Source organism: Strix aluco, chromosome 9, assembly GCF_031877795.1.
Source record: "Strix aluco isolate bStrAlu1 chromosome 9, bStrAlu1.hap1, whole genome shotgun sequence".
NCBI lineage: Eukaryota > Metazoa > Chordata > Aves > Strigiformes > Strigidae > Strix > Strix aluco.
The window spans coordinates 14,313,979-14,327,746 of NC_133939.1; the positions used below are offsets into that span (position 1 = coordinate 14,313,979).

Below are 13,768 nucleotides of genomic sequence, written 5' to 3' on the forward strand. Positions count from 1 at the left end.
AGTCAATTCAAGGCTGAACAGGAATTCAACATTTATCATTTAACTGTCCTACTCTGAAACTGCTTAGCAAATGCAAAATTTTGCATTTATTACTAATTTTACAATGTACTAAGCATAGTTAGAAGTATTTAAGCATACACCTGAAATTTAGAGATAGAATATAACTAAGAGGATATGTAAAAATACCAAGAAAAGAGTTACTTCAAAATAAAGCAGACAACCAGTAAGTGATAGATAAATGAAATTTAGTTCTAAATCCTACCTGGTAGCATTTAGGTAGCAGGTCTTTGCTAGCTGCTGGAAGTACAGCAAGAAGCTGTTCAAATGGCATGAAAGGTTTTCCCAGTTCAAATTTGATTTTGAGTTCACTGATGTTGCGAATATCTGACAGATAAGGTGCATAATGATAAGGATAATACCTGCAGGGAAAAAAAACCACTTAATTATAGCACAGCAGTGTTCACAGATCAGAAACAAACAGAACTACATTAAATGTTCCCAGCATACAAGGTGAAATATTGATCTTTAAGCAGTTTCTCATGTAACAATTTTTCTTACCAGCTCCATGATTGAACTCCATGGTAATAATAATGCAAAATCCATTGTATTGCCTGGACATAACATTCAGCTTGATCAGCCAAGAAGTCACTTACAAGAAAAAGGAAAGATACTTATTATTTTTTCTCATTTTCATTGGTATATAAAAATTACTTAGCACCTTGTACATTGGAATGAAGGTTGAACATTTTGGGAACCTAATGAAACCATGGTTTCCTAGATTCCTTTAATACTAACGGACTTTTTCTCTGTAGCCCTCAACTACTTGTTACAGAAAACTTAATTTGAGCTCTTCTTGCATTAGCCAAAAGCATCACTGCTGCAATACACTGACACATGTTCTCTGCTCTCAACATGGATGAATATTCTGTCTTGTATTAGACATATGCAAAGACTTATCTTTGGTGTTTAAAATAAAAACAAAAATAAAAAAAACATACACTTACTCAGAAACTACTTCTACACCCATTTTAGTCATGTAGTAAGTTCTTTTGTATTGCCTAAACTCAGTTTCAAACAGATCATCATCTTCTGGCTCATCTTCCAACACAGCTGAAAAAGACATCACGAAAAAAAAGAAAGAAGGATTAACATTCACTTCTCTGATACCACAAGGTTTGAACACATTCAGTTTTGACTTAATGCCTTAACTTCATTCCTCATTTTATTCCTCAATTCACAATTATAGGTGGTCATATCTTCCTTACACTGAAAGTAACATGAAACAATCAAACAAAATCTTTACCCAGAGAAAGTCTGGAACTTTTTTTTTCCTTTAAAGACAGGCAACCAGGTTTGTAGCCCAATTACAAGAACTGAGACGTGAATATCACAGAATCATCTAGGTTGGAAAAGACCTTGAAGATCATCTAGTCCAACCCTTAACCTAACACTGAGCGTTCTCAACTACAACATATCCCTAAGCACTATGTAATATAAACCATCATGTAGAACCATTAAGAAAACAGTAAAATAAATTTTAAAATTTAATATTTTTTTCAGCAACATAGTCTTGTATCATGGAGTAATATTTATACATTTTTGACATTAAGTTTCTAAACACGAGCAAAAGACATTTCCTATAAGCGGAATGAGTTTAAAAACAATCAACACAACCAAAAACCCCAAAGCCATATAAAAATCTGTTAATTTGTCCCCACCTGTATAACAAAATACCTCCGCATACAATCAAGACCAAAATGTTGTTGAAGACTTGCTCATTCATTCCTTTAATTCATCATGGAAATACTGGTCTGGTAAGAAGCACTTCAAAAGCTTTAGCCCCACTCTCTCTCACCATAAGCCAGTGCTGTGCAGTTCCATTTCCCAATAGCTGACTACGTAACTCTTTTGTTTAGACTAAGGTCAACTCTGACATGAAATTCTTACAGATCTTCCAAATCCATACACAAATTAACTTTTTTTATTATATGTACATGGAAAAATTATTTGCACTTACTTTTAGGTGTCGCTTCACCTTCATTTTTTTCTAAAGCAGACAAACATATAGAATTTTCCTGAGCCTAGTAAATTAATATTTGAGATACAGTAAAAATACAGAATAATATGCACATACCTTGTTCACAACCACAAATCTTGCTATAATCAAGATGTATAAATATTATTATTTAATATAAACTCCACTACCTTTCCTTCTCCTGTAATCACCTAGGGAAAATTATTTTATCCATACAGATCAGACAAAGGTGCAGTCTCAAATAAAGTCTCAACTACCTTTAAAAAAATCTGAGTATTTGTGTTCCAAATTACAACTACTTCCAAAACTGCGCAGTACATATTTAAACATTTTTACCTACATCATGCATTGTGCTATAGCACCAGTATGCAGTTAAATTTTTTGTCAGTAAATTTTTAAGAACTCAAATCACTTTTGTGGGAAGTAAGGATAGAAGAAATTGTTTTAGAGAGTCAAACAAGCCAAACAGTTACTTCATTCTCACACTACACAGCCTTTTGTGTACAGCACTGAGCAGCTTTCAATAAGCAGAATCATTAAGTTGGCCCTCTTCCCCTGTACCTGAGATAGTCAAGCTCCTGACTGTCACTGCCATTCAAACGATCAGTCAAGATGGCTAGCTAATACTATACAGCTGCTCCAAACTTCTGTGGCAAATAAGAAAACAACCACAAATAAAGCGCACCTTATTAAAGGAAGAGCTAACATCTTGCTCTTACAAACCACAAACTGCACTAAGAACAAGACAGTGATATACCGTGACAGGTTAAACTTGAAGGAATTTCCTGCTGCTACTCTACACCCTGCTGAAGGCATATATTGAAGGATAGCAAATGGAGGTGGGGTACATGACAGCAGGGCAGAGTCAAGATACAGAGAGAGATGCTGTTCCTTATTAGTTACGTTGTATCTCTAATTGCAAGTTTAACAACCAGTCAGAGAGCAATGAAATTGATGTTTATCTATTCATTGTCAAATAGTTGGCCAATACCAAGACATGCATAAATGATCAGTGTATCTGAAATATATAAAACTTCCAGCAGGCTATGCATTGAAAGTAAAATTATACAGCATAGCAAGTTTGACCATAACTCACCCAGAAGTAAGTTTTGCTGCTGTTGAGGAACAGATAAATTCACATAAAGCATTACATTACAGGTTTACAAGATTTCAAAAATCATGAGAACCTGACCTGGATTTAACCATTTCATCACTCACAACCAGTAATGTATACAGGCAGTTCCTCAAATGTTACATTTTACGATCTTTTCTGATCTCAAAAGATCTCAAAACAGAGGTTTATGCCACTTAATTTGCCTAAGATCAAATTATTGATTTGCAAAAAGTAACATTCTTATTTCCAAAATTGCACATGTAAAACACTAACCTTTTGTTTCTTTTGTTTATTTTTTCTGGCTTCCTCTGCTGCAATACCAGCTGCCTCGTTGAGGTATTTATTGCCTACTTTACTTTCAAACCATTTTAAGTCTACAAAGACTTCACTGAAGTGTTCACGATCAAACTGTGCAGAAAGAATAAAGTAAGTTTAGAAATATTTGAGGGATGCCAAATTTAAGAAGGCTAAATTAACAATGTCTTTTAAGTATGTGCATTAGATTACATCTACAGTCATTCATACATAAACATTTCACCCTAGAGCTACACCTAAACTAATAGATTAATATTAAAAAACTTTATTCTTAGCCATATATAACATATACCCAAGCCATATTTTGTTTTCTTTCAGTAAGGCAACAATAGGTAACAAAATGGAGTTAGATAACTTCCACACTTCACTATCACCTCTAGAAGTAGTAGACGTATACAGGGTCTGGGTAATACAGTCTTGTGCCATACACCCAACACTTTCATAGTTCTACCCAAGAATCAGAAGACAGGGCTGAAGCCGGGACAGCAGATGAACTTCCCCTTTCCAAGTTCAGCAGAAGGCTGAGACCTTTCCGTTTCTATATGGCCTATACATTGTCTTATCTCTAGGATGGATTACTGCAATGGCCTCCTGTACGCCTGTTAGTTTGTGAAGAATGTTGATGCCTGTCTCTGAGAGATAATAATGCTTCAATGCTCTTTACCAGTGATCTTCATAAAAAACTTGCAGAAAATACTGCTGTCCAAGATCTTCAGACATTGCTTACCCCACAAGAAACTGCCCAGCAGGGGAAGCAAAGACTAACGCTGCCTGCAGCAGACTTTGCCCAGTACTGCTGCTCATTATTCAGTGAGAACTGAGGACCATAATTCTACTGGTGAATCCTCATTTGACTTGCAGTACTAAAAGATCCTGGCTAAAACACAGATCAAACGATTCAATCTTTTTCCTCTTATGTTATGATAAGATCAGACAACAACTGCTTGGATCCCATTGGTTAAATGATAAAACAGCTGATGAAACCACTTGTAAAGCACAGTTATTTAACAGTTCATTAAAACTACAGCATGGTGCATTTTAGGGTGCTATACTGTAGATATATTCAATAGACTATACTGTTCTATACAGTGCAATTTTGAAGTTACTTACGTCTGACAATCTTGTGAGATATTTCTCAAAGCGTTTTAAATTCAGATGCCCATTTTCATTTATGTAACCTATTGGGAAAACAAAGTATGTTTTTTAAATTAACAATTTAAAAATTTCAATTTAAATGCCCCATAGGTAATAGAATGCAGTCTTGCTGGCTGTCTAAAGCTTGCTGGCTAAACATTCTAATGGTTAAAAAGGTCAATAAATATCAACACAGGAATGTTAATGTTTCTACTTTCCACAACTGAACTTAGTGTTCTTACCTCCCAGTTCTGGCAAGATAGCCATGTATGTTCTATAAAGTAGCGGCAGTGCATCATGATTAATGTGTAAATGAGGTAGATGAGGAATAAAATCATTTCCTACAAGGAAACCCATTAAGATCCAATCATCTATTATCCTTTCAATATCATATTCAAAGGAAATCTTGTCCTGGGGGAAGAAAAAAAAAGGAAAAAAAAACACCCAAAAAAACACAGGAGTATAATTTTTATTATCATGTTTGCATAAAAGGGCCTCACGCATTTTTTCAATCACAGCTCCACTGGAACTTACTTTTACTGGTGAAAATTCATAATCAATATATTCTCTCATCAGTGATAAGTGCAGTAAATGAAATGTTGTTTCCTCTGGTGCACATGCTCTGTAAGTTATTCAAAACATTAAGTTGATTATTTATAAACACACTTTCAACTTGAATAATAAGTCTCAATTTATCTAAACCCAAGTAATCTTACTGGGATTGTATCTTTGCAGAAGAAATAATGTATAAACATTTATTTGAATCTATTTTAGGATTCATCTGGTTTGAGTCTATAAAATTTTGCAGCAGAACATTCTAAACAGCAGATGTGACTCTACTGTATGGAAAAGAACTAGCTTAAAGAAAGCAGGGCAGCTTTGTAGAGTTTCATGTTACATTAACTATTTCCCAAGTAATTATCCCATTGTTCAAAAAACGGACAACCTAACCTAACTTTGCACCAAACCCAGTACATTTTAAGGTATTTTAGAACTAGTCTGAATACATACAGAGTACACAGATTCATGTCTAAATGGCTAGGTTACATTTGCAGTCATTTGAAATGTTTCTTGTAAGAAAAGAATATGCTCAACTTGAAAATATGTTCCATATGTATTATCTAGTGGCTTCAACACAGCACCAAAAAAAATAACAAACCTTCTATTAGTTTATAGCATGAATTAGTCAACATATATTCTGCCTTCTTTTCCTCTCTTCAGTAAAATTACTTAATACCTAAGCCGATGTTAGGCCAAAATCAGTTAATACCTGCACCAAAAGATTAATGAGCTAAAGATTGATGTAAATTGATGTAAAGACAAGCTCTAAGCTACACTTGGCTACATGAAACTTCAGACCAATTCTGTCACTTTTTAAATGTAACTTTCATATTGGGAAATCCAGGTTGATGCTCTAAGACTCTAGAGACATTTTGCCACTTATTTTTTGTTGCACTGGACTTGAACATCCTGATAAAACAAATCATTTCTCTCATTCAAGAAATTGCTGACAGGTATTAATTTGTATGTATTTTTCGTATTTTCAAATTTTCACCTGTAAGTACTCATAAAAGTGACAATATTGACAGAAGGCAATTCCTGTAACTTCCAGAAGTAAATTCCTGTAATGAGCAATATTATCTGAAATTACAACAGGAGCCAAATATGGAACAATACTTGAGGGAATAAAAATATACTGACACTTTGCCTTTTGATTTCATACTTTATTTAATTAATCCCTCAAAAGGTTGTCACACGCTTATACTATTTTATTTTTAAAAAGGGAAAAAAGACACTTTTCTTTGATTAGGCTTAAGGTCTTTTAAAAACATTACACCATAACATGCCAACAATATCAACAGAATAAGTATAGTGAAAATCTGACTGTGGAAGACTGAAAAGAATACTTATTTCTGATGTTATCATATTGTCCTCAGCAATAAAAACATTTATTAGCAAAAATGATGCATTTATCTAAATATTTACATGACTTATCACTGTATTATCCCAAATCCTTTTTGTATCAAAAAAGTATTTGTCTCTCCCACCTTCTCCCTATATCCACCAAACATATGCTTAAGGTCCTCCAAAGAAGGAACCTAGCCACAGTAACAGGTATAAAATTAATTTTTCTATTACTTCAGAATAGCTCCATGTACATACACAGTTCCAGATCAAATCACCTTTTTCTGACTGCTTATAGCCCACAAATTAGTTCAAATGGACAAATCCAGAATAAAAGCATCCAGTCAGCTACTTTAAGAGTTTATTTTAGTTATTATTCTACTAATTTACTTACATGCACAAAACCTCAGAGTTATAAATACATTTTAAGAAGTCAGTATTTGCATAAGACAATTATGGAAACAATGTCACTACAGCCTGGACTGTTCCATTCATAACATGGAGAAAGAAGCACAACACACCAAAGCTCTAAGGACTTTTTCCATCAGCTGTCCTGACAGCATACATTTTGTCGTGTAAACTAATTCAAATGCACAGTGCAACAAGGTGATTTCTCTAATTTCATGTACTTTCTAACACAAAAATAAACTAAGGTTTTATTGATTTAATATGCAATCAATAAAAAAACATCCCTGTTTTAGTGACCAGTATATTTTGGATTTAGTTTCATCGTATATAAAATAAAGAGTAAAGTTAAATCAGTTCACCTTTGAGATTTTTTACCACCAAATCTGACTTCTTCTCTTAGGAGTGCAAAGTGTGCCTCATGACTTGTTAATCCCAGCATAATCTATTACAAAGAGATATTAAAAAGGTCTTACTTTGTTATTTTTTAAAAACCTGTTACTCAAGATTCAAGCAGTATACAGAAATTTTGCAGTTCTGTTTCATTATGAATTCAAAAGTTTGCAGGAATGCAAAATTACATGCTTGTTTAACAACATTTTAGAACCCTGTGTGCTTAGGAAAACATCAAAAACATACATACTTTATAAACTTCTGTTGTTTGTATTATTTTAATTGCACATACCAAGTCAGCATCTAAGCCATAGAGACAGTGTCTTGTGTTTGGATCATGATGGGGTTTTGCTTTTTCTGATCTGATGAACTCCATAATCTTATGTTCACCTTCCCCCGGAGTCTGCACAAAAACCCCCAAAATTCATCAGTATTTTTCTATAAAATAAAAATCTATTTAAAATAAAATATTAATGAAATATAATGACCTCATGGCCTGATAAGTAGACTGTTACTCCTTGCCAGGATTTGTCTGTGGAAATCTTCATATTTACAAAATATTTAAGATGCTCATGCAATCTGGCCATGAATTCAGTTCCTGCAAACAGAAAGCTAAGTTAAATGCAAAGCTTTTCACTAGTCATTCAAAATTGTATTTACATATTGAAAGTATTAATGAAAAAAACAAGTAAAAATTTTGCAAGAGATGAAGAGGACAGCTGTTTTTTTTTCCCCTCAAGACATTTAATTTTTTCCATAGCAATCTAAAAAAAAATTTTAGAATCAGACAGTATTTTGACCCTACTAAAAGTTATTAAAACTTGTGTTCCCAAGTTAACTGAGCCTTTACTGATTCTGTCTTCTAATTAAAAAAAAAAAAAAAAGTGCCTTAGGATAGAAAAATAGTGCCAAAATATAGATGCAAAAATATAAATCTAAACAATTAAGTTTAAATAATTAACAAAGTATCTTACCTGGTGTAATACAGTTGGAGTCAAATCTGGCTTCTGTAGGGAGAGTTTCTCCTTTTTCTAATGCCTTTTTTATTTTGTCTTCTGCCTCTTTTGCTGATCTGAAACAAAACAGGGTTGGAAAGACAGAGTAGAGAGAGAATCATTTTAAATGTTAATTTGCTAAGTACAGCTTTACTGACAAAATATATGTAGTTGATTTTTAAAGAGTGTTTGAAAAAAAGGCGAGGGGGAAGAGAAATTTAACTCTTGAATTGAGTTTGCACTTGTTTCTGAAACAACTGAAAGGCTTAAAAATAGCTTTTTTTTCCCCCTAGTGATGATGATAATCTGTCATTACTCAGATACAGTTAATGTTTAGATTACCAAGATGACCATTCAATGACTGATCACGATGAAAGCAAGTTAACGTTGAACTGTAGGAATACTCTAGATCTAATCTAAAAATACTATCACAGAACAGTAACAGTAATGTAGTTAAAACAAAGCAGCAAGTTCAGAATACCACAGGGGTAGGAAGGGTGTACTAACTATTTATCATCACTAGTAATGGAGAAACAAACAAACAAATACAGCTGCAGCCTTTCTTGGCCAAGGATTTCAGAAACACTTTTGAAACAGAAAAAGAGTAGCCACAAGTGTCTTAAGATTTTTGTCCTCTCGATTCTGCTCCAATCTTCTATTTAGAACTCTCTTAATATCTTCTTCCTCTCAAGCTTTTTTCCTTAAAAAAAAAGCCAGAAAACAACCCAAAAACCAAAACCACAAGAAAACCCCACAGTAGCTTGACAATATTTCCTTATCCCTTTCCCCCAGTTTGCTTCTGTTGCATTTCACTCACCATCCCTGCACTGTCTGACCACCGGCTTTCTTTCCTCACAGCAACCTTCAAAGACACTTTCACATCTCCCAAAACATTAATATAATTCTTAACACTGTGAAATCTACTTGCAGTTCTGTATTTGAGCTAGGTTGTTAACTGGTACCAACACGAAACCAGAGTTTTATTAAAAACCTTGTTTCTTCTATGACTGTCAAAGAACGTTCCATTATAATTACCAAAATGGCGTATCTAGAATTAACGTTCACAAATACCACTCTCACAAGTTATGAAGCCATTTGAGACATCTCTAAGAGCTCCACTACAGTTTTCCACAGAATATTTCATAGGAAAAAAGCTCCCCCCACCCTCAACTCCCACATACACAGTGAAAAACCTAAGTAACAAGCACACTTTTCTTTTTGGAATCCTGATTTTAAGTATTAACATTTTACAGGTAGTTACCCTCATTTAGCTAAAAATTAAAGCTACTGTCAAGGGCACAACCACTCATATTTTACTTTTCATGGTATACATTTAAGTAAATGGGTTTTTTTAAAGTATTTACTATCTTAAAGACAGAGCAAGAACAAATATTCTCACCTAAAACGTCTCCCACGCTGCTGATTCATTTTTGCTCTTGGAGCTACTCCATCAACTGCCATGAAGAAAACCTTCCTTGGCTTAATAATGCGAAACAGTACTTCCAAATAGTGAAAAATATCAGCAAAAATCTTATCTTCTGAGATTCTGAAGTGAACATCATCATCATTTGGATGTGAACACTGATGTATAATGCCATTCATGTCCAGGTATAAGTTGTCAAATTCTGGAATCTACAAAAGCCACAGTTAATACCCATTTGGTGACAGCTGAAGCAATGCAAACACTGCCCAAGGCATGGCTGAGAGTAACCGGAAAGGAGCTGAGGTGGGAAGACCTCCCTGGAACCTACTGCATGCCAATGGGCTAAGAATATCTTGACTGGTTACGGGTTTGTCTGCACTTGCGATCTGTTATTATGATCTCCCCAGTGAACAAAGTCAGCTGAACAGGTTCCTATCCTATCCTGACTGTTTCTGGTACCTCAGGACTTCTGTCCTATGTGCTTGGCCAATCTTCTATATTGTATAAGGGAAAAGCAAATAAAAATCATACTTTTCAGGAAGAGATAATTTCCCTTTTTTTAATAACCCACATATTTCACTGATTCAATCTAGCATAACCACACTATAAACAATAAAACCTACAAAACTGACTATACAGTTTCCAACAGTATTTCAAAACCAAAGCCAGCTTCAGAAGCTTTAGGGCTCTCCCCCTGTTAACCAGTTGCTACCATGACCACTGCATGCTGCCTCGTCAGCTATGCTGAGAGGCACCTGTGAGTTGAGAGAGTGCCAATTACCACCAAAAGCAGTAGAGTTATCAATGATGACATCAATTTCTTTCCCACATTTTCCAAACATGTTTTTTTCTGTCTAGTTCTCTGTTCTTCTAACAGCCTTATCTGTAGCAGTCCAACTTTCTTTCAAAGGAAAAAACCCTCCCCTGAATGTACACAAGCAACATATAGAGCACACTGTTAAATGTATGAAGCAAAGGGGACATTATCTACCTTTTTGTTACCAAAACCCACCAAACATGCACAAGAAAAATTTACAATAAAAAAAAAAATCTATTCTTTAATCCACCAATTTGACTGTTTATAAAAATTCTCCTGTCATTACAACTGGAAAAAGGCAAAGCTAACTTTTCGTGATTTTCTGCAGTACTGCTGCTGACATATCTTTGCATAATTTTGAAAGGCATGTTGCTGGACTTGTATTTATCATCCAGATGTAAGAGAAACATAACTCTGATTCAGAAAGAGGAATGATGTAGAGAGAAACAAGAGGCAGGATCGGGAAGGATCTCCAGTCACCTGCAATAACTAGACTTCTGTTGTGCATAATGATCCTCAGTAGTTAAATTCAGTAACCCAACTGCTCTCACCATGCTCAAACATCACATCATCCACACAGGCACCACTTTCAGATAAGAACAGAGGGGGGCCTTGCACCAGCAGCATTCTAAAGAGATGAAAACTAAAGCTTTTATATGGAAGCACTGTATATATGGAAAACAGATGACCTTTTAAGAAGCACAGCTATAATAGGATTTAAAAATAATGATGTGTTTTACATAGGAATTGCCTTTAATTCCCAGTAGTTTTTTCTGTAATAGCAAAAAAAATCCTAATCTAGATGCTAGTACATGTCTGTATATTCAAGTGGTCTGGCAAAGAAAAAGAAGAACGGGGGTACATGCTACTGTTGAAGCTTAATATTACATGTAACAATCTAGACATTTTCTTTTCTCTTTTACACAGAGTAAGTATTCCACATAAGGTAACACCATAATCTAGGCTTTAGAAAGGCTAACTAGAGAATGACATTAGCATACTTAAGGGTTGTGCTTTCTGTTTATCTTAAGAGCTCTAACAGCCTCTTTCAGAAAGCACCACGGGTACTACCCCCTGCTGCTATCCCCCTGGTTAGAGCAGTCACATGCTGACCCCTCAGCTTGCCACAGTTCACGGTTCTTCACCAGAAGTTTAAAGCTGCCACCAACTTCAGTGAGCAGCCCAGGCGTTTAACAAAACAGCAGAAGCCAGCACACACTGCTGCCGCCTTGCTACACAGATAGTGCAGGGCACTACAGTGAAATCCAACAAATCATAAGCAAAGCCATATGCTTTGAAAACTGCTTTGAAATTAGAAGAAAGAGTCAGACATTCAGGTTTGGAATCACTTGAGCAAGGCACCTTAGACACCTTGATACAACAGCTACTTAACCTTTTAAAACATTAAGAAAAATGTATTAACACTCAAACATGCCTTCAGTCATCACCCAGTTCATCTCAGAACATCCATATTCAGACTATAAAACCACATTCATAACATCAGTTGAAAATTATAATGAAAAGTTAAGAGCTTGTGTCTAACAGATACCAAACATGATTTCTCTGAAAATAAGGCTTTTTTTGCCTGACTGTAAAGGTATTATTTGCAGCTTTCCTTTTTCAGGCTTTAACATGCTTCTCATTTTTGTTACTAATACAAGCTGTCCAACGCATGCAACAACAAGGAATCGCAGCTGAGCTGTAAAACCTGTCCCTCGTCATGACTGTGCCACCCGCCGTCACCAACAGTCACCGTTCGGAGCCCAGTAACGAGGAAACTCCGACCTTCCGCGGCCCGAGGGGGCGGAGGCCGCCCGGTGCCCGGTGGAGTTTCAGACGGGCTGGGGAGGAGCGCGGCCGCCGTGGAAACAAAAGCGAAAGGAGCGAACGCGGCCGTAGGGAGTCGGGCACGGCCGCGCTGCGGGGAGCCGGCCGGGCTGGGCATCCCCTCGAGGAGCAGCGCGGTTTCGGGGCGGCTTCTCCCGCAAACATTACTTGCACGTAACGAGAGGGCAAATATCTGCGCCGCTGCCCTGCGGCAGAAGGCTGCCGGCTCCGCTGGGCGCCAGCGGGAACCTCGGGTCGGCCAGCCAGGCTTTCAGGGGGCCCCTAAAAGCCTCGCCCGCTTCCCACCGACCGCACGCCTCCAGCCCCCGAATTTCGGCCGCTTCGAGTCGCGGGTCTCGCCGAGGCGCGGCCGTAGGGCGCAACCGCCCGCCCTGCACCGACCCGGCCTCAGCCCCGCAAGCCCGGGGCGGGAAGGCCCGGCCGGGGACCAGGGCCGCTCCCTCGCCCCGCCGAGGGGTCAGTCAGGAGCCCTCCCTCCTCCGCCCCGGCACCGAGCGGCGACGGGCCCTTGGCAGGCAGCGGCACCCCCCTCCCCACTCACCTGATGCTCCTTCAGCACCTGGCTGAGGCACGGGTACCGCTCCGAGATCCACCGGTAGAACTTGGGGACCCCCATGGCCACCGCTCCCCGCCGCCCTCACAGCCCCGCCGGACCTAAACAAGCCCGGGCCGCGCCCCGCCTCCTTCCGGCGCGCGGTACTGACAGCCGGGCCGCCCGCGCCATAGAGCGCCGCGCAGAGCGCCCCGCGCCGACCATAGAGCGCGCCGCGACGGACAGAGCGGCGCGGCGCGGCGCGGCGGGGGCCGGATTCCTCCCTCCCCCCCTCCCCTTAGCAGCGCCCTCGCTCTCAGGCGTGACCCGCGGCCCGGGCGCTTCCTCCCCCGCCGGTAACAGTGAACGTGTGAAGCATCGGCCCTCGCCCCTTCCCCTGCCCGCCTGAGGCCCCTGCGCTGAGGCCCGGCCTGCTGGGGGGAGCAGGTCGCGGCTACTCCCTGCGGGGTACCTGGGACACCAACTCCCAGGGAGGTTCTCTTCGTTCTACCACAGAACGATAGAGCCTGTGAAAGATAACAGAGCCCCAGCACTCACACACCACAACAGAAAAGATAACAGTAGGGTCCAAAAACCTTCAGATCTATGAGACAGCGTCAACACTTTTAGAAGATGACCCACTAGTTCCCCAGAGAAATGAAACCACCATAACCAGTTGTAAACCCATTATTTAAATTTAGTCTCTGAAGTGTCTGGAGTTCAGCTGAACTAAAACTTGAGTCTTATGCCACAGCACTGTGATCAAAAACTAAGGGCATGCTTGGTCTGTCAGCAGAAACAAAAACACTGTACAAAAATTCTCATATTTTGGTGTAAGGTAAGAAGAGTTTA

The 13,768-nt window shown here is 38.3% G+C and overlaps 1 protein-coding gene across 6 annotated transcripts in view; it reads right to left on the minus strand.

Annotated features, from left to right (window-relative positions):
• XRN1 (5'-3' exoribonuclease 1) overlaps positions 1 to 13,057 on the minus strand; it is a 37,812-nt gene extending 24,755 nt beyond the window's left edge. For 5 of the 6 annotated variants that reach the window (XM_074833802.1, XM_074833804.1, XM_074833806.1 and 2 more), the window contains exons 1-14: positions 12,926 to 13,057; positions 9,696 to 9,928; positions 8,276 to 8,373; positions 7,790 to 7,899; positions 7,594 to 7,704; positions 7,271 to 7,353; positions 5,133 to 5,220; positions 4,841 to 5,009; positions 4,575 to 4,642; positions 3,423 to 3,557; positions 2,018 to 2,081; positions 1,005 to 1,110; positions 559 to 648; positions 263 to 419 (exon numbers count right to left, since the gene is read on the minus strand). In XM_074833802.1, the coding sequence (XP_074689903.1) occupies positions 263 to 419; positions 559 to 648; positions 1,005 to 1,110; positions 2,018 to 2,081; positions 3,423 to 3,557; positions 4,575 to 4,642; positions 4,841 to 5,009; positions 5,133 to 5,220; positions 7,271 to 7,353; positions 7,594 to 7,704; positions 7,790 to 7,899; positions 8,276 to 8,373; positions 9,696 to 9,928; positions 12,926 to 13,000 (1,587 nt within the window). In that variant the 5' untranslated portion in view covers positions 13,001 to 13,057. The remainder of the gene's footprint in view (positions 1 to 262; positions 420 to 558; positions 649 to 1,004; positions 1,111 to 2,017; positions 2,082 to 3,422; positions 3,558 to 4,574; positions 4,643 to 4,840; positions 5,010 to 5,132; positions 5,221 to 7,270; positions 7,354 to 7,593; positions 7,705 to 7,789; positions 7,900 to 8,275; positions 8,374 to 9,695; positions 9,929 to 12,925) is intronic. The other variant, XM_074833805.1, reaches the window with a different exon arrangement.
• Between the last annotated feature and the right edge of the window lie 711 nt (positions 13,058 to 13,768).